This window comes from Microcaecilia unicolor, chromosome 9, assembly GCF_901765095.1.
Source record: "Microcaecilia unicolor chromosome 9, aMicUni1.1, whole genome shotgun sequence".
Lineage (NCBI taxonomy): Eukaryota > Metazoa > Chordata > Amphibia > Gymnophiona > Siphonopidae > Microcaecilia > Microcaecilia unicolor.
Window position 1 is genome coordinate 117,580,349 of NC_044039.1, and position 22,979 is coordinate 117,603,327.

A 22,979-nucleotide genomic window follows, 5' to 3' on the forward strand; every position below is an offset into this window, starting at 1 on the left:
TGCTCTCTTCTATTAGCTGAACCCGTCCTTCTTATTCAAAGAAACTGGCTCGCCCTCAAGGAGGACAGAGCGTATAGATTGGCTGATACCACCCGGTACCCAGCCTTTAAAAAAGAATTGGTGAAGCCTCGCGTCTGCTGCTCTCTCTGCCCTGCTCTGCTGCAGCTGTAAAGCGATTTGCTCGTCGGCCCTTCCTTCACTGTGTCCCGCCCTCGCGGAAATAGGAAGTTACATCAGAGGGCGGGACACAGTGAAGGAAGGGCCGACGAGCAAATTGCTTTACAGCTGCAGCAGCGCAGAGCAGGGCAGAGAGAGCAGCAGACGCGAGGCTTCACCGATTCTTTTTTAAAGGCTGGGTACCGGGTGGCAGAAGAGGGTGGGGACTGTGACGCCGGCGGGGCGGATCGTCCGCCTTGGTACGAGGATGTTGGGGCGGGCCTGGAGGGAAAGTGCGGACACTGGGAGGCGCACACCAGCAGTCTGTTCTTCACTTTTGATGCACTGGCAGGCAGGCATTGACGACGACGACGACGATCCTGTTCTAGAACTGATAGTGGCACTGCGTGCAAGCGGGAGGTTGGCGGCACATGCGCATAGGCAGCATCGCGTGCATGCGGGAAGGTGACAGTACTTGCGCATAGGCGGCGCGGCACCACCAGAGCGTCACTGCGTGCAAGCGGGAAGGTGGGACGCTTGCATGTGCATAGGCGCCGTTTTTTTGAGAAATCGATTTAGGGGAGCGACCGCTCCCCCTGCGCCCCACCTAGCTACGCCACTGAGTGCAGTATTACAATTGCATAAGCATGAATACAATATGTGAAACAGAGGCCTCGGCAGTGACAACATGACATGTTTCGCAAAGCTGCGTCAGGGCCCGCTCCTATGTCAATGTTGCCACGCTCTCAGCATCTACATAGGACCAAGCCCTGACACAGCTTTGCGAAACATGTCATGTTGTCACTGCCGAGGTCTCTATTTCACATTTTATTGTATTCTTGCCTATGTAATTGTAATACTGCACTGGGTTCTTTTCATCAGCTTTTGAATCTATTGTGCACCAGGTCCGTCCAATTGATGCATTTGATTTTATTTATCATATATGTCTTACTTTATTTTAGGATGATTATCTAGAATTAATGTCTGTCTTATTCACTTTTGTAATTCTTTTCTTGATTTGTCTTTTCTGTAAACCGCTTGGCCCTGCTAGCCAGTTAGGGCCCCTTTCACTAAACGGCAGTAAGCTCAACTTGGGCTTACCGTTCGCTAAACAGTAAGTACCACTGGGCTACCGCAGCAGTCCGAAGGTACTTTCCACCCTTAGTGCACCATTATATCCGGCGCTACAAAAATGTATTTATTCTTCTATCGCCAGAGTGTACCTGGTGTTAATCAGGCAGTGCTGCATGCTGCCCAGCTACCACCAGGTTAGAGCGGAAGCCCTTACCACCACCTCAATGGGTGGCAGTAAGGGCTCCCCCCGAAATGGCCGTGTGGCAAGTAAAGCACTTGCCACACGGTCATTTCGGGGGGAGCTCTTACCGCCACCCATTGAGGTGCAGGAAAGTGAGACTTCCCTTTTACCCTCTGCGGTACAAAGGGGATTTGGCGCGCATGAAAAACACATGCCGATACCAGCGCAGACCCCCCTTTGCCACAGCTTGGTAAAAGGGGCCCGTAAAGCGGTATAGAAAGTCAGAAATGAATAAATAAAATTTTACCACTTGGTCATTTCAAGGTATACTGTGAAGTAGTGGATAGGAGAATGGAGGAAAGGCTAGCTAATATCCAGCAGGAATGAGCTGTCTTTTGAAAGATTTCTAAAAGAGTGTGCACTACAGTATTTGCACATAGTACACACTCTTTTACCTAGGGTGTGCATGCACAATAGTTTCTGCATGCACCCAAGTGAGCACTATCCCCCGGCTTCTATAAAGCACGCCTAGAGATCCACACCGAAATCCAAGCTTATTCTGTAACAACATGCGTAAGTTAATTCAGTGTTGTTAGCAGCACTTAACAAGCAATAACGAGCACTAATTGACAATAATTAGAATTTACGTGCAGAACTCTCTAAGCGTATTCTGTAACACAATGTGCCTAAATTTTAATGTGTGTAGACAAAAAGGGGTGTGGTTATGGGCAGAGAAATGGGCGTTACAAAAATGGCATGCATTGTTATAGAATATGGCCCTCTGCACCTAAATCTACATGCTGGGATTTATGCCACGTTTTCGTTGGTGCAAATGGAGATATGTAGTTTTAGGTGCTCTGATATTGACTAAGCATATTCTATATACCGCGCCTAAATCTAGGTGCAACTTATAGAATGCACTTAAGCGGAAATGTTTTATGTGTGGATTTTCTAGGTGCCATATATAGAATCTGGCCCTATGTGTACAGCTCAACCGAAAACAGGATCTTTTGGGTTCTGCTGAAACCGAAGCTGCGACCGAAACTGGTCACTCGGTTATGGCAGAAACCAAAGCCCAAAATAAAATTGCCCCCCCCCCCAACAGCCCCCACTTCCCCCACCTAACCAAAAAAAGCCCCATCCAGGACCCACCCATCAGTGGCAGCCCCGTCCCAGACCCATTCCCCTCTGGCAGCAGCCCTCCTGAACCCACCTCCCTGGCGATATTCCCCTCCTGGGCCTACCTTGTCATTGGTGGGTAGTGGGCGCAGGAGCATCCCCACTTGCTCCTGAGCACGGCCAGCTCCAGGTAAAAATAGTTTCAGGGATTTCCAGCAGCAGTCTCTTCAGACTGATGCTGGAGATCCCAGCAGCCATTTTGGGATTGGAACGAGCACAAACAAGAGTGGTCAGTTTCTCCTATGTGCACATAGTATGCACTCTTTAAGAACAGGGTACACTATTAAGGACATTTGTTGGAAATGAAAAAAATTCTAAATGAAAATGAGACAAATTTCTTTTGGATGCCCTTCCCTAATATCCAGTGGAGTCTGTCTGTCCTAATTAGATTATAAGCGCTGTCGAGCAGGGACTGTCTCTTCATGTTCAAGTGTACAGTGCTGCGTACGTCTAGTAGCGCTTTAGAAATGATAAGTAGTAGAGTCCCATAATATGGCTGAATGACCTGAAGGTTAGTTGGAGAGATCAGAGATTTCATCTGAGAGCTTGCGGCAATAGCAGGTCGTCTGATCCCACCAATGTTATGGGGGGGGGGGGGGGGGGTTAACTAGTTAGATGAATGATGAATGATACTGCAGGACCACCAAACCTATCATATTATGCATGTACCATAGATGCAATCTGTGTTCTTACCCTAAGCTTAAGTGTCAACTTTTCTCCTATTTCTTCCATACTTCTTAAATTATAGCCCATAAAGCTGATAAGCAAAACAAGTCATAAAATCTAGCTGTGAAATGCAAATCATTCACCATAGAAATGTATCTTTTTCATGTAATGAGATATCAATGTTGTTTTCTGTTAATAAAATGGTTCATGGATACTATAACACAGCAGCAGGTATAAAGGACCCTGGAGTGGAGGCAAATTGCTAAAGGTTACAGCAGCAAAAATTTCATACAAAGTATAAAAGTAGATGCTGAATTCAGGTAGCTGCTGAATGTGTTCTCTGGACAGTTCATTGATTCTTCATATATCAAGTAATTTTTTGACCTTCAAAAGTATATGAAATATCACACAAAGCCATACTTACTTCTTAATGTCCAGGGTTTCAATTCTTTTGTGCAAAGTACTTGCTGCCTTCTTGAATTCTTCTGTTGCTTTAGTTACATCATCTGGGATTTAAAAAAAAAAATACCCACACATACAAATGGAGCTATTACATTTACTTTAAAGTATATATTAAAATAATATAGCAGGGTTGCCTGTTCAATAGAGAATGTATTTTCCTATATCAAGTGTTGCAGAGCTGTATTAGTCCTCAAGAAACCTACAATCTTCTTTGTAGACTATGAAATATTTGACTGGTCTGACAGGAAAGATATTACGGTTCATGTTCTTTCAAGGACAAAGGAACCTGTGGAACCTCAGAAGCTTGCACAATACAGAGCATCTGTGCTGATCTATAAAAATCACACAGCCTACAAAGATTCAGTACTCTAATCGTGAGTGAAGGTAAAGATGCAAACTACAAGTAGTTACAGAATGCCTCCCACAACAAGTTTTGTACCCTATTGAGAGCTAGTAGATTTTAGAGGTTTGAGAAGAATGACGTTTTGTGACAAGTGCTTGAATTGGGCATTTTGGTGTGGATGGTCTCCCTGAGGCAGTTTTTTGAAACATTGTCCATATCAGATACTTGATACTTCAGGTTTTGAATATTTAAGATTTTGTAGGCAGATCATCACTCCAGATAAGTGTTTCTCTGTTAAACATCTTCTCTATTTGAAATGGTTTCATTGAAAACTTAGGGCACTTTGGATGCCTTCACTATAATTCAGTGTGTGTGTGGGGGGTGGGGGTGGGAGGGTCTAATTGGAGTTTTTTAATGTTATGAAATATTTTGTAATGCTTCGCTGCAATGGCTAAAACCTGTGAGAAGTTTATTCTGACACTGTTGGTGCTGTTTTTGCTCTCACTAATCATTAGCTTGCGCTAAATCTGTTATCGCACCTTAGTAAAAGGTCCCCCATGTGTTAATCCACGCTAGCACATATTAGTTTGAATAAACACATGTTAACAGTGGATATTAATAAAGGGGGCCCCAAATAAGATTTGGAGGGGCATTTTTGATATGACGTCTAAATACGGTTTTGGACATTTTGGGAAAAACGTTTAAAAATCCAGTAGCAAACATGGCCATTTTCAAACCAGAAAAACGTCCAAATTTTTGGTTTTGAAAATGGCTGTTTGCTAGATGATTTTGTGCTCAGTGCATCTATCTTTTAGGACCATTTTTGCAAAAAAACAAAACAAAAACACAAGCATCCAAGGGAAAAATGCACAAAAACAAGTCATTGGTATGTATGGGGGAGGGGCAGCATTCTTAGTAGACTGACCACACAGACATTCCAGAAGAGCAGTGGGGCACCCTAGGTGGTGCTGCAGTGGACTTCACATAAAAAGTCCCAGGTACACATCCCACTTACCCTCTCATATTGAATAAGGAGCCCTCCAAAACCTACCAAAAACCTGCTGTATCCTACTGTACACCACTACAATAGCTCTTATGCCTGCAGGCGTCACCTATATGTAGGAACAGCAGGGTTTTGGAAGGCTCACACATTCCACCACAAGTGTACCAGTTAGAGTGGGATATGGGCCTGGGTCCCCTTTTCTACAGTGCAGTGCACTGCCCTGACCACAAGGCTACTCCAAGGACCTGCTTGCTGCTCTAATAGGACTGACCATAACATCTGAAGCTGTCATAAAGGCTGGATTATACTCAGTGCATTTTTTCTAGTGAAAAAGGTGCCGGTACTCAAATGCCAGGCAACTCTTCAGGGACCCACCCCACAATAGCCTGGCCCCCTTCAACAGTCACAGAATCTATGACAAGGCAGAATTGGTGTGTAGGGCCTGAGCTCTTTCATTAAAACTTTGGGACCATGGGTCAATTTTAGCAGTCAATGGAAAAGGTGCCGGTACTCAGTACCCCCAAGTACCTCCTCAAAAAAAGCCCTGATTATACTGTTTCTTTCACATCTTTGGGGGATGAGAGGGGGTTAGTGACTACTGGGGAGCAAGGGGGGTTATACCTTAATCCCTCCCATAGTCATCTCATCATATAGGGCACTTTTAGTGACAGGTGTGACTGAAACCGGTCTAGACCAAAACATCTAACTTTTAGCCCTCGACATTTTTGCTTTGTTCCATTATGGCAGAAAAACGTCCAAGTTGTGGGCAGGGGCAGACTGACAGTACTCTGGGCCCCCGGGCAGTAAGGGTCATTGCGGCCCATATATCCACAATGCTACCCCCCCCCCCACACCAGTGCGTTCTCCCCGGTCCTACCTTGAAGGACCCTAGTAGTCTAGTGTCCTCTTTGGGAGCAGAAACAATCCCCACTTTTTCTTACCCGCTGCCACTGCTCTACCCGATGCTGCTGTGTTTTCAAAATGGCTGCCGAGACTTTCTGCAGTAGCCTCGCAATTCTTGGTAATCTCACGAGACTGCCGTAGGGAAGTTTCAACAGCCATTTTGAATATGTAACAGTGTGTGGCACCGGGCAGAGTAGTAGCAGTGGGCAAGAAAGAATGGGGATCTTTCTGCCCCCAAAGAGGCCACTAGACCACTAGGGTCCTTTAAGTTGGGACTGGGAGGGCTGTAGTTTGTGGTGGGGGGGGGGGGGAGAGAAGACCCTCTGGGCCCTCGGGCACTGCCCTGTTGTCCATATGGTCAGTCCACCCCTGGTTGTAAGAATGCCAAAAGCTCACCCCAACATGCCCTGCAGAGAAAAAAAAGTCTCAAATCTGAGTTTCACAAATTGCAATGCCACTTTATGCCGTTTTTGGAACATTTCTCTTTTGAAAATGAGCCCCTATTCTTTACATTTCCACTGAGCTTTGCGACTGCCACTAGGGGTGTCCTGTTCCTTGCTTTCCTTAGTCAAGCACCAGATAGATATTGATAGACAGCTGGGTTTAATATCTCAGAATTAGCCCAATTCTGAGAATTGTTAAGGGGTGATCAAAATACTATTATTTAATCGCATAAGGTATGTTGCTTTATGCTATGCTGCAAGTTAAAAGCTGAAGGGAATTTTCATTAACTAGTCTGAAAAATGCAAATTTTGGCAGAAAAGATCTTAGGGGCCCTTTTACTAAGCTGTATTAGGTGCTAACACATGCCTAATGCAGCAAAAGTAGGCTAACGAGGGACACGCAAGAGCATTCCATGTTAGTTTTACCATCTGCACAAGCTAAGTCTGAGGTTTTATTTGGAGGGGGCGAGAATGGGTGTGGACGCGCCAATCAGATAGTACACTGGCATTACTGCTATACTAGCTGATTCGAGCATTCATAACATGGGATCCCTTAGTGCCTCCTAAATATGAGCCAGTAAGTACTCCCTTGTGTATATATATTCAATGGCCAGACACTACATTAGTGCACGTCCATAAATGAAACAAACAGAAAAAAAGCCCTTTTTGACTGCTACACTAAAAATGGTCTTAACGCATGGAAAAGGCCTAAGTAAAGACACACTAAGCCTATTTTTTTTAGCACAGCTTAGTAAGGGCCCCTAAGTGTATTAAAGAGATTTCCCTCTTTATTACCTTGTTTTAGATTAATCCAGAGGTTCTCAACCCAGTCCTCAGGACACATTCAGCCAGTCAAGTTTTTAAGATACCTACAATGAATACGCATGAGACAGATTTGCATACAGCAAAGGCAGTATACGCAAATTTATTTCATTCATATAGTGGATATCTGGAAACCCTAAGGGCTTGGTTGAGAACCCCAGGATTAATCCTAAGATTGTCATGTTAAAGTTCTGAATCTTTTATATATCACATTGATAACTTTGTCATGCAAGATGTAAATTAATTTGAGATCTGGAATGTACTGTGCCATCATAACCGTTATAATCATGAAGCAGATATTGTGTTGAAATGATAATTTTGTTATCATGTATTATTATTGTAATCCATCCTGACATTCATTTAAAGGACAGGAAATTCAATTTAAACAAACAAATAAATGATGTAATAGTTTGATTAGTTAAGCATCAGGCAAAGAGGGAGAGCTGCAGCTGAAAACAGAGGTTCAGAACTACTCTGGTTCTTAGAAGCTTTAAAAAATAAGGATCTCAATCAAATCAATTTATGTTCTTATTTGTCAGTATAAACTGCTGCAGCTATTCTGGATTTTAGTAGAAAAAAATAAGTGCAGTAACATAGTAGATGATGGCAGAAAAAGACCTGCACGGTCCATCTAGTCTGCCCAACAAGATAAACTCATATGTGCTACTTTTTGAGTATACCCTACTTTGATTTGTACCTGTCCTCTTCAGGGCACAGACCGTATAAGTCTGCCCAGCACTATCCCCGCCTCCCAACCACCAGCCCCGCCTCCCACCACTGGCTCTGGCACAGACCGTATAAGTCTGCCCAGCACTATCCCCGCCTCCCAACCACAAGTCCCGCCTCCCACCACCGGCTCTGGCACAGACCATATAAGTCTGCCCAGCACTATCCCCACCTCCCAACCACCAGCCCCGCCTCCCACCACCGGCTCTGGCACAGACCGTATAAGTCTGCCCAGCACTACCCCCGCCTCCCAACCACCAGTCCCACCTCCCACCACCGGCTCTGGCACAGACCGTATAAGTCTGCCCAGCACTATCCCCACCTCCCAACCACCAGCCCCGCCTCCCACCACCGGCTTTGCCACACAATCTCGGCTAAGCTCCTGAGGATCCATTCCTTCTGAACAGGATTCCTTTATGTTTATACCACACATGTTTGAATTCCGTTACCGTTTTCATTTCCACCACCTCCTGCAGGAGGGCATTCCAAGCATCCACTACTCTCTCCATGAAAAAATACTTCCTGACATTTTTCTTGAGTCTGCCCCCCTTCAATCTCATTTCATGTCCTCTCGTTCTACCGCCTTCGCATCTCCAGAAAAGGTTCATTTGCGGATTAATACCTTTCAAATATTTGAACGTCTGTATCATATCTCCCCTGTTTCTCCTTTCCTCCAGAGTATACATGTTTAGGTCTGCAAGTCTCTCCTCATACGTCTTGTAACACAAATCCCATACCATTCACGTAGCTTTTCTTTGCACCGCTTCAATTCTTTTTACATCCTTAGCAAGATATGACCTCCAAAACTGAACACAATACTCCAGGTGGGGCCTCACCAACGACTTATACAGGAGCATCAACACCCTTTTCTTCTGCTGGTCACACCTCTCTCTATACAGCCTAACAACCTTCTAGCTACGGCCACCGCCTTGTCACACTGTTTTGTCGCCTTCAAATCCTCAGATACTATCACCCCAAGATCCCTCTCCCCGTCCGTACCTATCAGAATCTCACCGCCTAACACATACGTCTCCCGTGGATTTCTATTCCCTAAGTGCATCACTTTGCATTTCTTCGCATTGAATTTTAATTGCCAAACCTTAGACCATTCTTCTAGATTCCTCAGATCCTTTTTCATGTTTTCCACTCCCTCCCGGGTGTCCACTCTGTTACAGATCTTTGTATCATCTGCAAATAGGCAAACTTTACCTTCTAACCCTTCGGCAATGTCACTCACAAATATATTGAACAGAATCGGCCCCAGCACCGATCCCTGAGGCACTCCACTACTTACTTTTCCCTCCTCTGAGCGAATTCCATTCACCACCACCCTCTGGCATCTGTCCGTCAACCAGTTCCTAATCCAGTTCACCACTTCGGGTCCTATCTTCAGCCCGTCCAGTTTATTTAAGAGCCTCCTGTGGGGAACTGTGTCAAAAGCTTACGTCCATAGCTCGTCCCTGATTCAATTCTCCTGTCACCCAATCAAATAATTCAATGAGATTTGTTTGGCACGATTTCCCTTTGGTAAAACCATGTTGTCTCGGATCTTGCAACTTATTGGCTTCCAGGAAATTCACTATCCTTTCCTTCAGCATCGCTTCCATTACTTTTCCAATAACCGAAGTGAGGCTTACCGGCCTGTAGTTTCCAGCTTCTTCCCTATCACCACTTTTGTGAAGAGGGACCACATCCGCCGTTCTCCAATCCCTCGGAACCTCTCCCGTCTGGAAGGATATATTAAACAAATCTTTAAGAGGACCCGCCAGAACCTCTCTGAGCTCCCTCAATATCCTGGGGTGGATCCTGTCCAGTCCTATGGCTTTGTCCACCTTTAGCTTTTCAAGTTGTTCATACACACTCTCTTCCGTGAACGGTGCTCTATCCACTTCATTCTCATTTGTACTTTTTCCAGTCCATTGTGGTCCTTCTCCAGGATTTTCTTCCGTGAAAACAGAACAAAAGTATCTATTTAGCAAATTTGCTTTTTCTTCATCATTATCCACATAGCGGTTCGCAGTATTTTTTAGTCTCACAATTCCCTTTTTAGTCATTCTCCTTTCACTAATATACCTGAAGAAATTTTTGTCACCCCTCCTTACATTTCTAGCCATTTGTTCTTCCGCTTGCGCTTTTGCCAGTCGTATCTCTCTCTTGGCTTCTTTCATTTTCATCCGGTATTTCTCCCCATGTTCCTTTTCTTGAGTTTTTGTGTATTTCTGGAACGCCAACTCTTTAGCCTTTATTTTCTCAGCCACTTGCTTGGAGAACCATATCGGTTTCCTTTTTCTCTTGCTTTTATTTACTTTCCTTACATAAAGGTTCGTGGACCTATTTATAGCTTCTTTCAGCCTGGACCACTGTCCTTCTACTTCTTGTACTTCCTCCCAGCCCATCATCTCCTTCCTCAGGTATTCCTCCATTTTACTAAAGTCAGCACGCTTGAAATCCAGGACTTTGAGTTTTGAGTGGCCTCTCTCCACTTTAGCTGTTATATCAAACCAAACTGTTTGATGGTCACTGCTGCCCAGGTGGGCACCCACTCGGATATTTGACATGCTATCCCCATTTGTGAGCACCAGATCCAGCGTTGCTCCCTCCCTCGTGGGTTCCGTCACCATTTGTCTGAGCAAAACACTTTGGAAAGCATCCACGATCTCTCTACTTCTTTCCAATTCCACAGACAGAACCTTCCAATCTACATCCGGCAGATTGAAATCTCCCAGCAACAGTACCTCTCTCTTGTTTCCCAACTTTTGAATTTTTTTTTTTTTGTTACATTTGTACCCCGCACGTTCCCACTCATGGCAGGCTCAATGTGGCTTATATATATATAGGTACTTATTTGTACCTGGGGCAATGGAGGGTTAAGTGACTTGCCCAGAGTCACAAGGAGCTGCCCGTGCCCGAAGTGGGAATTGAACTCAGTTCCCCAGGACCAGAGTCCACCACCCTAACCACTAGGCCACTCCTCCACTATCTGCGATCAGGTCTTTATCTAATTCCTCCAATTGTGTCGGAGGTCTATAGATAACACCCATGTGGACAGAGGTTCTATCATCTCTTTTTAAGGTGATCCATATCGCTTCTTCCTTTCCCCAGGTCCCTGTTATTTCGGTCGCCATGATATCATTTCTCACATATAGAGTTACTCCTCCACCTTTACGACCCTCTCTATCCTTCCTAAATAGATTATAGCCTGGTATGTTAAGTAGTGAACACATTCCTATTCCTTCTCTGGAGGATGCAGTTTTGCAAGAAGCTACTATACAATAGGGATGGGCAGCAAAAAAATGTTTGTTTTGTGTTGTTTCCATGTTGTATGAGGCAATTTCTGTTTTGCTCCGAGCCCCCCCCCCCCCCATATCAGCATGGAAATAACACAAAATGAAAAATTTCTGGATCTCTTCTCATTGCATCCTTCCGCTGTGGCTGCTATTCCACCCACCTTCCCTGTGAGATACCCCCCAGACAAGACTAGGGTGAAAAGTCATGACTGCCATATTGGATGTGGCTGCGGCCATGGACAGGAGCAAATAGGCATTGCTCCAGCCTTAACAATCCCCTGCTGGACCACCAGGGCATTGAGGTAGGCCTGGGGGTCTACAGGGAGTGGGAGGGTATCCTGTGGGGTAGAGGTGGACATAGATAATGGGGGGAGAGCTGTGTATATGTATTTTATAAAATTCATGTGGAAATTGTAGCTCCAGCCATAGGAACCAACTTTTCAAAATCATTGGGAGTGCTAAACCCAACAGAAATTACCTCTCCATTGACACAGTCGAGGAGTTTGTCTAATATTAGAGGTGCTCAAGCACCCACAGCACCCACTCAACTGGCTCCTATGATTCCACCCATCCTCTGCCCAAACTCTACTCCGGCCATACATACAATACAATTACACACTGGCTTGCACCATGCGTAGTTTTAGTCACAACCTAGTTCTATAAGATCCCATCTACAAGTGTGAAAGAGTGTTTTAGGGGTGAAAAAGACTTGTAAAAATGCCCTCATCAAACTGATAAGTAGCTTTTTCAAGGACAAAAACATTGAGCTACTCCACCTTAAAGAATTAAGGAGGCATGCTGTATGATGACAGCCTATTCTATAATGGCATCAAGGGATCCATAATCCATTATAGAAAACTAGCAGAACCCAGTAGCAACACACCTAACATTTATGTACCTGCAGTTACACCAACCATAGACTTCTAATAACTGAAGTCATGTAAAAACAAAGGACGTGAGTAACATTGATGTGCATGAGAGCCCCGCCCATGCTCTTCCCATGTATAACCCCCCTTGCATATTTATTTGAACTTTGAATTATACATACAATAGCATATAACAGAAATATGCATTAAGAATAATTCAACTACAAAACATAAAAAGGAAAAAAAAATAAAGCATACCAGTCCATTTTATGGAGAGCCAGAAGACTAAAAATCAGGAAACATAATAATCAATAATGAAACCTACATATGCAGCAAGTGAACTAATATTTCTATAATAGCCCAATTAGCCTGGAATAACAAGCTAATTTGCACTAATAATTGGCTTTTTAGCAAGTAATTATTGGCACTAATTAGATTCAATTAACATTTATGCACGTAAATTTAGACGCAGGATCTGCACCTAAATTTTATGTGCAAGTTGGAAAAGGGGGCACAGAAATATGCATAGCACTTACCCACAAAAGTGACAGCAGGGTGCTTAAGTGTACACTTCCATGTTTTAGAGGCAATATTCTGTATATTTAGTTTCAATGTGGGCTACCATTAAGACATGTAATTCCACCACTAACTTATGCTATTTTAACACAGGTTCCATTTTATGCAGTAAGATCTAGTTACTAATAACTGGTGGTTAACAGTAAAATAGCACTTTTTAACAGTAACCCACTTTAATAATTTCCCTACTTAAAGAAAAAAGAAATAGATCTCTAGAAAACAAAATCACTGCTATATGTAAAAAAAAGTGAGCCAAGTATAGGGCAGTCAAGCCATTGTGACCTCACAGATGAAGTTGGCTCTTAGGAACTGGTGGAATGAGACATTATGACATCACAATATCAGCTCTGGTTCCCAGAGACTGAAACTTCACACCAAGGGGGAAGGTTATGTAGGCTACAGTTATGTTAGTTTACCACTAATTTGTGCTATTTTAACACAGATCTTATTTTATGCAATGAGACCTAGTTACTAAGAAGTGGGGTTAACAGTAAAATAACACATCTTAATGGTAGCCCACTATGAAAACTTTACTCCTTAATTAAAGAAAAAAAAAAGAAAAATATTTCTCTAGAAATCAAAATCACTGCTTTATGTAATAAAAGTGAGCCAAGGGCAATCAACAGGGGCAGACAGAGTGGGCCAACGGGTCTTCATCTGGTGATAAATACCATTGTTTGTTTCTTACCCAGACTAATGCCATTTTTCAGGAACAAAGCACCATAACTGGTTTGGACAGAGGCAAGAATTCTCTCCAGCGCGTTGGCATAACTCTGGCAGTCGAATGTCAGAAGAACACGGTCAGCAAGTGCCAGGGCTACCACTCCCCACATACGAGCCACAGCCTGGTGATATTTAAAGTCTCTATCCATAATGCGAGACACCAGATTAAAAGTCTCATACACCGAATGGTACATTGGATACGAAGAAATCGGATACTTCTGGGATGTACATGAAAAAAAGAAACAGGATGATCTAGCTATACAATAAACAGAATTCAAAATGCAATCATCTCTATAAAAATGTAGACTAGAAATAATTAGTTTATCTAAAACTGGTTATTCAGCTCAACGGCATAAATAAGAATTGTCCATAGTACACTTACATATATATATATATATATATATATATATATATATATATATATATATGTGTGTGTGTGTGTGTATTTTTTTTATTTTAGTTACATTTGTACCCTGCGCTTTCCCACTCATGGGAGGCTCGATGCGGCTTACATATACAGGTACTTATTTGTACCTGGGGCAATGGAGGGTTAAGTGACTTGCCCAGAATCACAAGGAGCTGCCTGTGCCTGAACTGGGAATCGAACTCAGTTCCCCAGGGCCAGAGTCCACCATTCTAACCACTAGGCCACTCCTCCATATATATTTATTTATTTTTGTATAAATGACGCCTAAAAAATTGGCGCAAATCCCCCCTGCTTAAGCACTATTCTATATGCCATGCCTAAAGTCAGGCGTGGTATATAGAATGGTCCTTAAGCACGTCTATTTGCACCAATGAAAATGTGGTGCAAATGCCCACACCTAAATTTACACACGGAACCCCCTTATTCTATAACTATGCATGTAACTGGAATCCATACCCATGCTCCATCCCAGAATGCCCTTGACCCTACCATTTCCATGCCATCTTTTCCAGGATATGAATACAATTTAGGCATGAACATGTTAATTGATTTCAATTAGCATCAATTGCTTGTTAAAAATCCAATTATTGGTGCTAATTGGCTCATTCAATTAAACTGTATGCGCAATTTGAGTATGCACCCAAATTACGCACACAATGTTTAGCGCTTTTTATAGAATTAGGAGGCAATGGTGTGCATAAGTAATAGAATACTAGCACTATATGTGACTGTTACATACATAAGTGCTAACCATGTATTCAGCGGTATTCTGTAACTTGTATGCACAGTTGCCTTAGCCTGTAAATGCAAGATGATGTTCACAGGGTGAGGAGCATGGGCGGTGTATGGGAGTGTCCAACATTTCCAGCATAACACTCAGAATACTGTAAGATACGTGTTAAAGTGCTGCCTTTAGGACCATGCATCTATACTTGCTATTCACATGTCGTAAGTTGGAATGTCAAAAAGAAGGTACACAGATGCTGACTTAAACTAATATTTTATAAGAACTAGGGCTGCAGTTTAATCACATGTAACTCTGTGATGAATGCATTAAATCATTAGTCATGATTAAAAAACTAATCACATTGCATTGCCTCCTGACTTCTCCAAACATCTCTTCTGCTCTCTTCCACTCCCAACCCCCATCCTCGGTGCAACATAACATCTTTTTCCCCCATCTGCGATTCAACATCACCCACTTCACTGTGCCAGTCTACCTTAAAGATGGTCTTCTGTTGATCCTCGGCAGCTACAGCATTGCACATATGCTGTCTGTAGCCTGGTCTGATGTTTTCCCTTGGGCCCGTTCTGCTTCCTTTAGCTCTTTCCCTCTGCCTGAGTGGGGCAGGTCAGTGGGAAAGCTTTGGGGTAGGCTACAGGCAGCATACCCAGTATCAGCAGAATACCACCTTTATGGCATATAAGTGGGAGTATTGAGAAAGGGGGGCAGATGCTGAACCCTGGGTGAGGAGAGACATGTGATCTGCAGACCAGCAAACAGAGTTGGAGGGGTCACCGATGGAAGCTATGACCAAGGCAGAGAGCTCATGCAGCCATGAAAAGATCTTGGTGCTGCTCATAGGATAGAGAGGAGAGAGAGATGATGTACCCCAGGAAAGAAAGAGAGATAATGGACCTGGAGGAAGAGGACAAGGAGGGGAGGTTGAAAAAGGGAGAGATGTTGGATCTGGGGGTGGGAAGGAGAGAGATTATTAGTCCTTTAGGGAAGGGAAAGGGGATGGGATTTGATATACCACTTTTCTGTGGTTAGAATCAAAGCAGTTTACATTTTATATATCTGTACTTATTTTGTACCTTGGGCAATGTAGGGATAAGTGACTTGCCCAGAGTCACAAGGAGCTACAGTGGGAAATAAATAAATAAAACCTTTAATTGTGCGATTAATCACGATTTAAAAAGTTTAGGCGAATGCAGCCCTATTAAGACTACTTATGTGCATAAGTGCTCTGAAAGGTCTCACAGTTCACATAATTTGTGTGCCTAACTTGCAGTGCCCAGTTATAAATTGTTTCCTAGGAGTGTGCAGTGCAGGAAAAACATTTTTGTGTCATGCCATTTGCCATGTCATTTATGGGAATGTTTTTTTTTCAGGTAGGGATTTGGCATTTTTTTCTTAGTGGAAGCAATGCCATTACTAGTGTGTGCTGTTTCCAAAAAAAAAAAAAAAAAAGTGTGTACTCTTTTGAAAGCAAAAAACGACATTTTGTGTTTTTTTTCTGTTTTTATTTGACACTGGCATTTCCCATGTCATTTCAAACTAATGCACATGCTTAACACACACACACACACACACACACACACACACACACACACACACACACACACACACACACACACATATATATATATATATATATATATATATATATATATATATATATATATATATATATATATATATATATAAAGATATAGATAGATATATGAAATGTAAAGATTGCACAGGGTTCTGATAAAGCTTGGCACAGCAGCACCCCAATTTGTGTAAGTTTATAATGGTGGGAGTAACTAGGTAGGGAGAGCCTTAAAAAACATTAAACACAGAAATCTGCTTAGGAATAAAATTAAATGTCAGACCAGATGAACAATCTCAATTAGTTTGTTTGCTTAACTGAGAACTGCATTATTAGAGAAATCAATGAAACTGCTCCTGCTTTAAATGTCAATCAATGCCCAGCCCTCTAGGGAATATTGCTTAGCACTGACTATACTACGCCATCAAATTCCAGCCCGGTAAAATGGAATGCTTGGTTGCACCGTTGACCATAACATACTTTGGATGTGGTTACTGTTTTTTTAAACATCCAAGCATAACTACAGCACTGTATAATTCTCTTCTTAGGGATGAGCTAAATCTTCAAAATGGGGAAAGAGAATCCACTGGTAATCCACTTATAATATAAATATAGGAAACTCAGTCAAGTAGTCTATCACATCTGCTTACACTTGACTGAGTTTCCTATATTTATATTATAATTCTCTTCTTAGGCATTTCAGTTTGGTGACACAGTGCGTTAATAATTTAAAAAATGTAAATATTTTCACAACACCAAATGGTAAACAAAAATGTATCCCCCCTGTTTACTAAGCCGCACAGCAATGTCTACACAGCCTATTCAAAGTGAATGGGCTTGTCGGCATTAGTGCACAGCTTAGTAAATAGGGGGGGAATATTTGTAGAAGGATAGTTCATGGCAATTTTTGGATATATTTTCCTAAGGTTTAGAATCTGTTGACCTCTCCTGCTTGGAAGAAAAATCTTAATATTCTTTTCTTTTGCAGGGCAGAAGTAAACTATTTCAGTGTGGCCCTCTAAGATGTGACTTTCAAGGCTCTGTATTACCGAGGGCACTGCTAAGCCAGGGGTGTGAGCAGACGTGTTGCACTGGAGCTTCCACGAGGTCTACTAACTTTTCATCAAAATGGACAGCAAACTAGTCCTTTATGTTCAAATTTTGCTCATAATCCTGCTTTGGGAGCCTACGTTTTACGATGGCATCGTTGAAAACATCCAAAATTGATATTGCGTTTGCTGCAGCCATCGGAGCAAAGCGGCCCAAACCTGACCTGCTGTCTCTACAGAAAATGACGGCCGGCAAAGACAAAGAGACAATACAGCTCATTCTTCTTCAAGGCAGACAACATGCTGCAATTCTGCAAAAAGCTAATACCTGAACTTTTCCCCTCAGGTATCCAGGGCCTGATTGATATTGAACATGCCCATAGGGTCCCCTCATACAAACTGACTCAGCCTCAAAACTTTCCCTCGTTCAATTGTGCTTAATTCCTTGTGATATCAACAAGATCTACAGATCTTAAATGCAAGCAGAGCCCAAATAGCACTGAAAGGGTGAACACAGGAATCCCACGGAGAAGCACACAGCAGGAAGCAAGAGTGGGAGACAGATCTGGACACTCAATGTGAAAATAAAGCTTTATTGATGATTCTTAAAGATGACACAACACCATGTTTCGGCACCAACATGCCTGCCTCAGGAGTCTCTTAAAAATATTGTGTTGTAAAAATACAGTCACAAATGGGTTATTCTTCAACAACTGAATAGCTAAAAAAAGGTCTGTGTTTCACGTGCCTGGATCCGTCTCCCACGCTTGCTTCCTGCTAGGGACATAAAAGCATCATTACACTGGATGTAAGTAAATCTACAGCTGAAAAATGCAATTTTTGGCCATCCATGCTGATCTTGAGAAGATCAATGCTCAGTATGGCTTATTTTATCTGGCAAGGATGAGAATTGGAATATACAACATACAAAACATTTTGATGATCCCTCAGATCTTCAGGCTTATCTTCACCAACAGAGATATTTATCTATGGACATGATTTTATGCTGTGACTCTTACCATGCTTTCTATCTTTCCATCTCTAATATAATATTGTATAAATGCCTCTAAGGTGAATAATTTTATACGTGTTCTGTTTCTCAATTGTTCTTTGGCATATGCATTATTCATATGCGCTACTCTGTCTTATCACTTCCACTGTGGTTGTAAAGCAGTGAATGGTTAATTCTATGTGTAATATGTTTCTTACATTTTGTTGTATAAGGAACCTAACTCTTATTTTCAACTGGAATATAATATGCTATTTCCTTTATTTCCTGGGATCCAGGTTTCCCACTGTCATTTCCTCTCTGCACACAGGAGACTTAGATTAGTGGGGAGGTTTAAGATTATTCCTGTTGATCTATTATACTTTCATGTTTGTTCTTAGTTGTTATGTCATGGGAGCCCTTATCATGCTAGAATATTCTTTTTCTTTGCTATTATTTTCTGATCTATCATGTCCCGCTGGGCTTCCTTAGTAACATAGCAGATGACGGCAGAGAAAGACCTGTACGGTCCATCCAGTCTACCCAACAAGATAAACTCATATGTGCTACTTTATGTGTATACCTGACTTTGATTTGTACCTGCCATTTTCATGGCACAGACCGTAGAAATCTGCCCAGCACTAGCCCCGCTTCCCACCCACTAGCCCCGCCTCCCCCCACCAGCTCTGCCACCCAATCTCCGCTAAGCTTCTGAGGATCCATTCCTTCTGAGCAGGATTCTTTTATGTTTATCCCACTCATTTTTTAATTCCATTACCGTTTTCATCTCCACCACCTACTACTACTACTACTTATCACTTCTATAGCGCTACAAGGCATACGCAGCGCTGTACACCATACACAAAAGGCAGTCCATGCTCAAAGACCTTACAATCTAAGTAAGACAGGTAAACAGACAGAACAATTAAGAGGTAAGGGAAATAAAGAGGTGGGGCACAGGGCAAGTAAGTAGTGGTTAGGAGTCAAAAGCAGTGTCAAAGAGGTGGGCTTTTAGCCTGGACTTGAAAACGGCCACCTCCCATGGGAGGGCATTCCAAGCATCCACCACTCTCTCTGTGAAAAAATACTTCCTGACATTATTCATGTCATTTTATTACCATTTCTAATTTAGTCCTCATTTCATTTTGGGGCCCTTTTACAAAGGTGCGGTAGGCTCTACATGCATGCAGCATGTGTCAAAATGAGACTACTGCCAGGCCAGTACACCCCCTGGTGGTAATTTAGGATTTGGTGTGTGCCCATACCACCGGGACAAATTATTTTTTTTATTTCCTACCACGTGTGGCGTTTCCAACGTTAATCGGCAGTTGGTACACGCCAACCGATCACCATGCATGTAGCACGTAATCCCTTACCGCTAGATCAACAGAATCGGCCCCAGCACTGATTCTTGAGGCATTCCACTACTCACCTTTCCCTCCTCCAAGTGAATTCCATTAACCACCACCCTCTGGCGTCTGTCCATCAACCAGTTCACCACTTTTGGTCCTATATTCAAGAGCCTCCTATGAGGAACCATGTCAAAAGCTTTGCTGAAATCTAAGTAAATTACATCTATCACATATCCTTGATCCAATTCTCTGGCCACCCAGTCAAAGAAGTCAATGATATTCGTTTGGCACAATTTGCCTTTGGTAAAACTATGTTGTCTTGAATCTTGCAACTTATTGGATTCCAGGAAATTCACTATCCTTTCCTTCACATCACTTCCATTACTTTTCCAATAATCGAAGTGAGGCTTATTGGCCTGTAGTTTCCAGCTTCTTTTCAATCACCACTTTTGTGAAGAGGGAGCACATCCACTCTTCTCCAATCCCATGGAACCTCCTACGTCTCATGGATTTATTAAACAAATCTTTAAGAGGACCCACCAAAACCTCTCTGAACTCCCTCAATATCCTGGGATGGATCCCGTCCGGTCCCATGACTTTGTCCACCTTCAAATTTTCAAATTGTTCATAAACACTTACTTCCATGAACGGTGCTATATCCTCTCCATTCTCATACGTACTTTTGCTAGTCAATCATGGTCCTTCTCCAGGATTTTCTTCCGTGAAAACAGAACAGAAGTACTTGTTTAACACATTTGCTTTTTCTTCATTATTCTCCCCATTGCAGTTCACAGCATCTTTCAATCTCACATTCTTGTTGCCCCTCCTTACATTTCTAGCCATTTGTTCTTCCGCTTTTACTAGACATATCTCTCTCTTGGCTTTTTTAATTTTCATCCGGTATTCCTTTCTGTGTTCCTGTTTTTGAGTTCTTCTGTATTTCATGAACACCAACTCATTAGCGTTAATTTTATCGGTCACTTGCTTGGAGAACCATATCAGTTTCCTTTTTCTCTTGCTTTAATTTACTCTCCTTACATAAAGCTTCATAGCCATATTTATAGCTTCTTTCAGCCTGGACTACTACCTTTCCACTTCTCATATGTCCTCTTAGCCCATCAGCTCTTTCTTCAGATATTCCCTCATTTTATTAAAGTCAGCATGTTTGAAATCCAGGACTTTGAGTTTTGAGTGGCTGCCCTCCACTTCAGCTGTTATATCAAACCAAACTGTTTGATGATCACTGCTGCCTAGGTGGGCACCCATTTGTGAGCACCAAATCCAGTGTTGCTCCTTCTCTCGTGGGTTCCATCGTCATTTGTCTGAGCAGAGCACTATGAAAAGCATCCATGAACTCTCTACTTCTTTCCAGTTCTACAGTTGGATGGAACTTTCCAATCCGCATCCGGCAGGTTGAAATCTCCCAGCAACAGTACCTCTTTTTTCTTTCCCAACTTTTGGATACCTGTAACCAGATCTTTATCTAGTTTCTCCGATTGTGTCGGAGGTCTGTAGACAACACCTATGTGGGCAGAGGTTCCATCATCTCTTTTTAAGGCGATCCAAATCACTTCTTCATTTCCCCAGGTCTCTGGCATTTCAGTCGCTTTGATATTGTTTCTCACGTACAGAGCTACTCCTCCATCTTTACAACCATCTCTATCCTTCCTAAATAGATTATAGTCTGTTTCTAAGAAGCAAACACTATATAAATCACACAATATACCATATAATCTAAAGGCTCTTTTATATTAGTCTAATATCCTTACCACCTTAGCAAGGTTTAAATTATTAAACAACTCAGTAATACTAAGATCAGACAGCAGTTCAGCAGAGAGAGGGGTGCTATCCAGTCTTTTGCATTGAGTGTCATATATATGATTATCCCCCAGTTGGTGAGAGGTTATAAGTACCAGACTTGGAGGAGCTGAGGGAGACAGAGAGGTACAAAGAGGAGACCTAACAGGGACATTGTAGAGAAGTCCCACCTCCAGCCTGGCAGCGCCTGTGCTGCCTTGGAGGAGGGAGGTCTCCTAAAAGGAGAGCATTACCCTAGTAAAGTAGAAAGTATCCCTGTAGCCAGGAACTGCCCACCAGGGGATGCACTATCCTCTCATACTGAGGAAATCTCCAAGAACTTCTGCCCAGGCAGGAAGGGTTAGGACAGCTGTTGTAGTTGGTGATTCAGGCCCAGATGCATCAACCAAACGTAAAAAAAAGCAAAATCGTAAAAGCCATTACCGAATTTTAAAAAACGAACAATGCCCCAAAAAAACAAGTCGCACAAGTTTGGTGCGGTATTGTAAAGAACCATGCATCAATCCCCGTCGGTAATCGGCTCCTAAAGCATGCGCAGAGCAACCAAGCGTTATGCTGGCTGCTCTGCGCATGCCAGAAACGTTTAAAAAAAAACCACAAACACGTGGCTCCCCGCTTTCCCCTGCATGTCTCCACAAACATTAAAAAAGGATCGGGAGGGGGCAAAGATGCTCATCAGCAGCGTCCTGTATGGACGGCCTTGCCTTGCCCCCCCCCCCCCCCCCCCCCCCCCCCCCGAGCTCCCCGCTGCTCCGTTTGTGAAATAAAAGCTGTTAAAAATCAAACTTTTGCAGTTGCTGGGCCCCCCTCCCTTCCTGTCTCTCTCTTCTTCTGTCGGCAATGCTCCGCCTCCCACCATCCTCCACCTCCGTGCCCCGCCCCCGAGTTCATCGCTGCCGCTCCCCCCTCCACCGGACCCCCCCTCCGCCATAATGGCCGGTGCAGCGCCTCTCACCTGTGTGTGAAGGCGCTGCACGGGATGGATCAGCTGTTCCTCGATCGTTTCTGTCTCCTCCAACGTCTCTCTCCTTCTTCCTGTGCCCGCCCTCCTCTGACGTAGATAACTGATGTCAGAAGAGGGCGGGCACAGGAAGAAGGAGAGAGACGTCAGAGGAGACAGAAACGATCGAGGAACAGCTGATCCATCCCGTGCAGCGCCTTCACACACAGGTGAGAGGCGCTGCACCGGCCATTATGGCGGAGGGGGGGTCTGATAGAGTGGGGGACTGGCGGCGACAAACTTGGGGGGTCGGGGTGCGGGGCACGGAGGTGGAGGATGGCGGGAGGCGGAGCACTGCCGACAGAAGAGAGAGACAGGAAGGGAGGGGGCCCAGCAACTGCAAAAGTTTGATTTTTAACAGCTTTTATTTCACAAATGGAGCAGCGGGGAGCAGCAGGGACCTTGGGGGGGGGGGGGGGGGCAAGGCAAGGCCATCCATACAGGACGCTGCTGATGAGCGCCTTTGCCCCCTCCCGATCCTTTTTTAATTTTAGTTTCATTTTTTATTTTAGGCACAGGGAAGCGGGGAGCCACTTTTCTTTTTAAACATGCCAGCAATTTGGTTTTTCATGGTGCAGAGGGCAGCAGGGAGATAACAGCTCAGGCCTTAACGACAG

The 22,979-nt window shown here is 43.4% G+C and overlaps 1 protein-coding gene across 5 annotated transcripts in view; it reads right to left on the reverse strand.

Moving 5' to 3' along the window:
• The window catches only part of LOC115477350 (glutamate carboxypeptidase 2-like), a 378,970-nt gene that overhangs the window by 131,358 nt on the left and 224,633 nt on the right, over positions 1 to 22,979 (reverse strand). For all 5 annotated transcript variants that reach the window (XM_030214175.1, XM_030214174.1, XM_030214177.1 and 2 more), the window contains 2 exons: positions 13,376 to 13,628; positions 3,681 to 3,762 (listed from right to left, as the gene is read on the reverse strand). In XM_030214175.1, the coding sequence (XP_030070035.1) occupies positions 3,681 to 3,762; positions 13,376 to 13,628 (335 nt within the window). The remainder of the gene's footprint in view (positions 1 to 3,680; positions 3,763 to 13,375; positions 13,629 to 22,979) is intronic.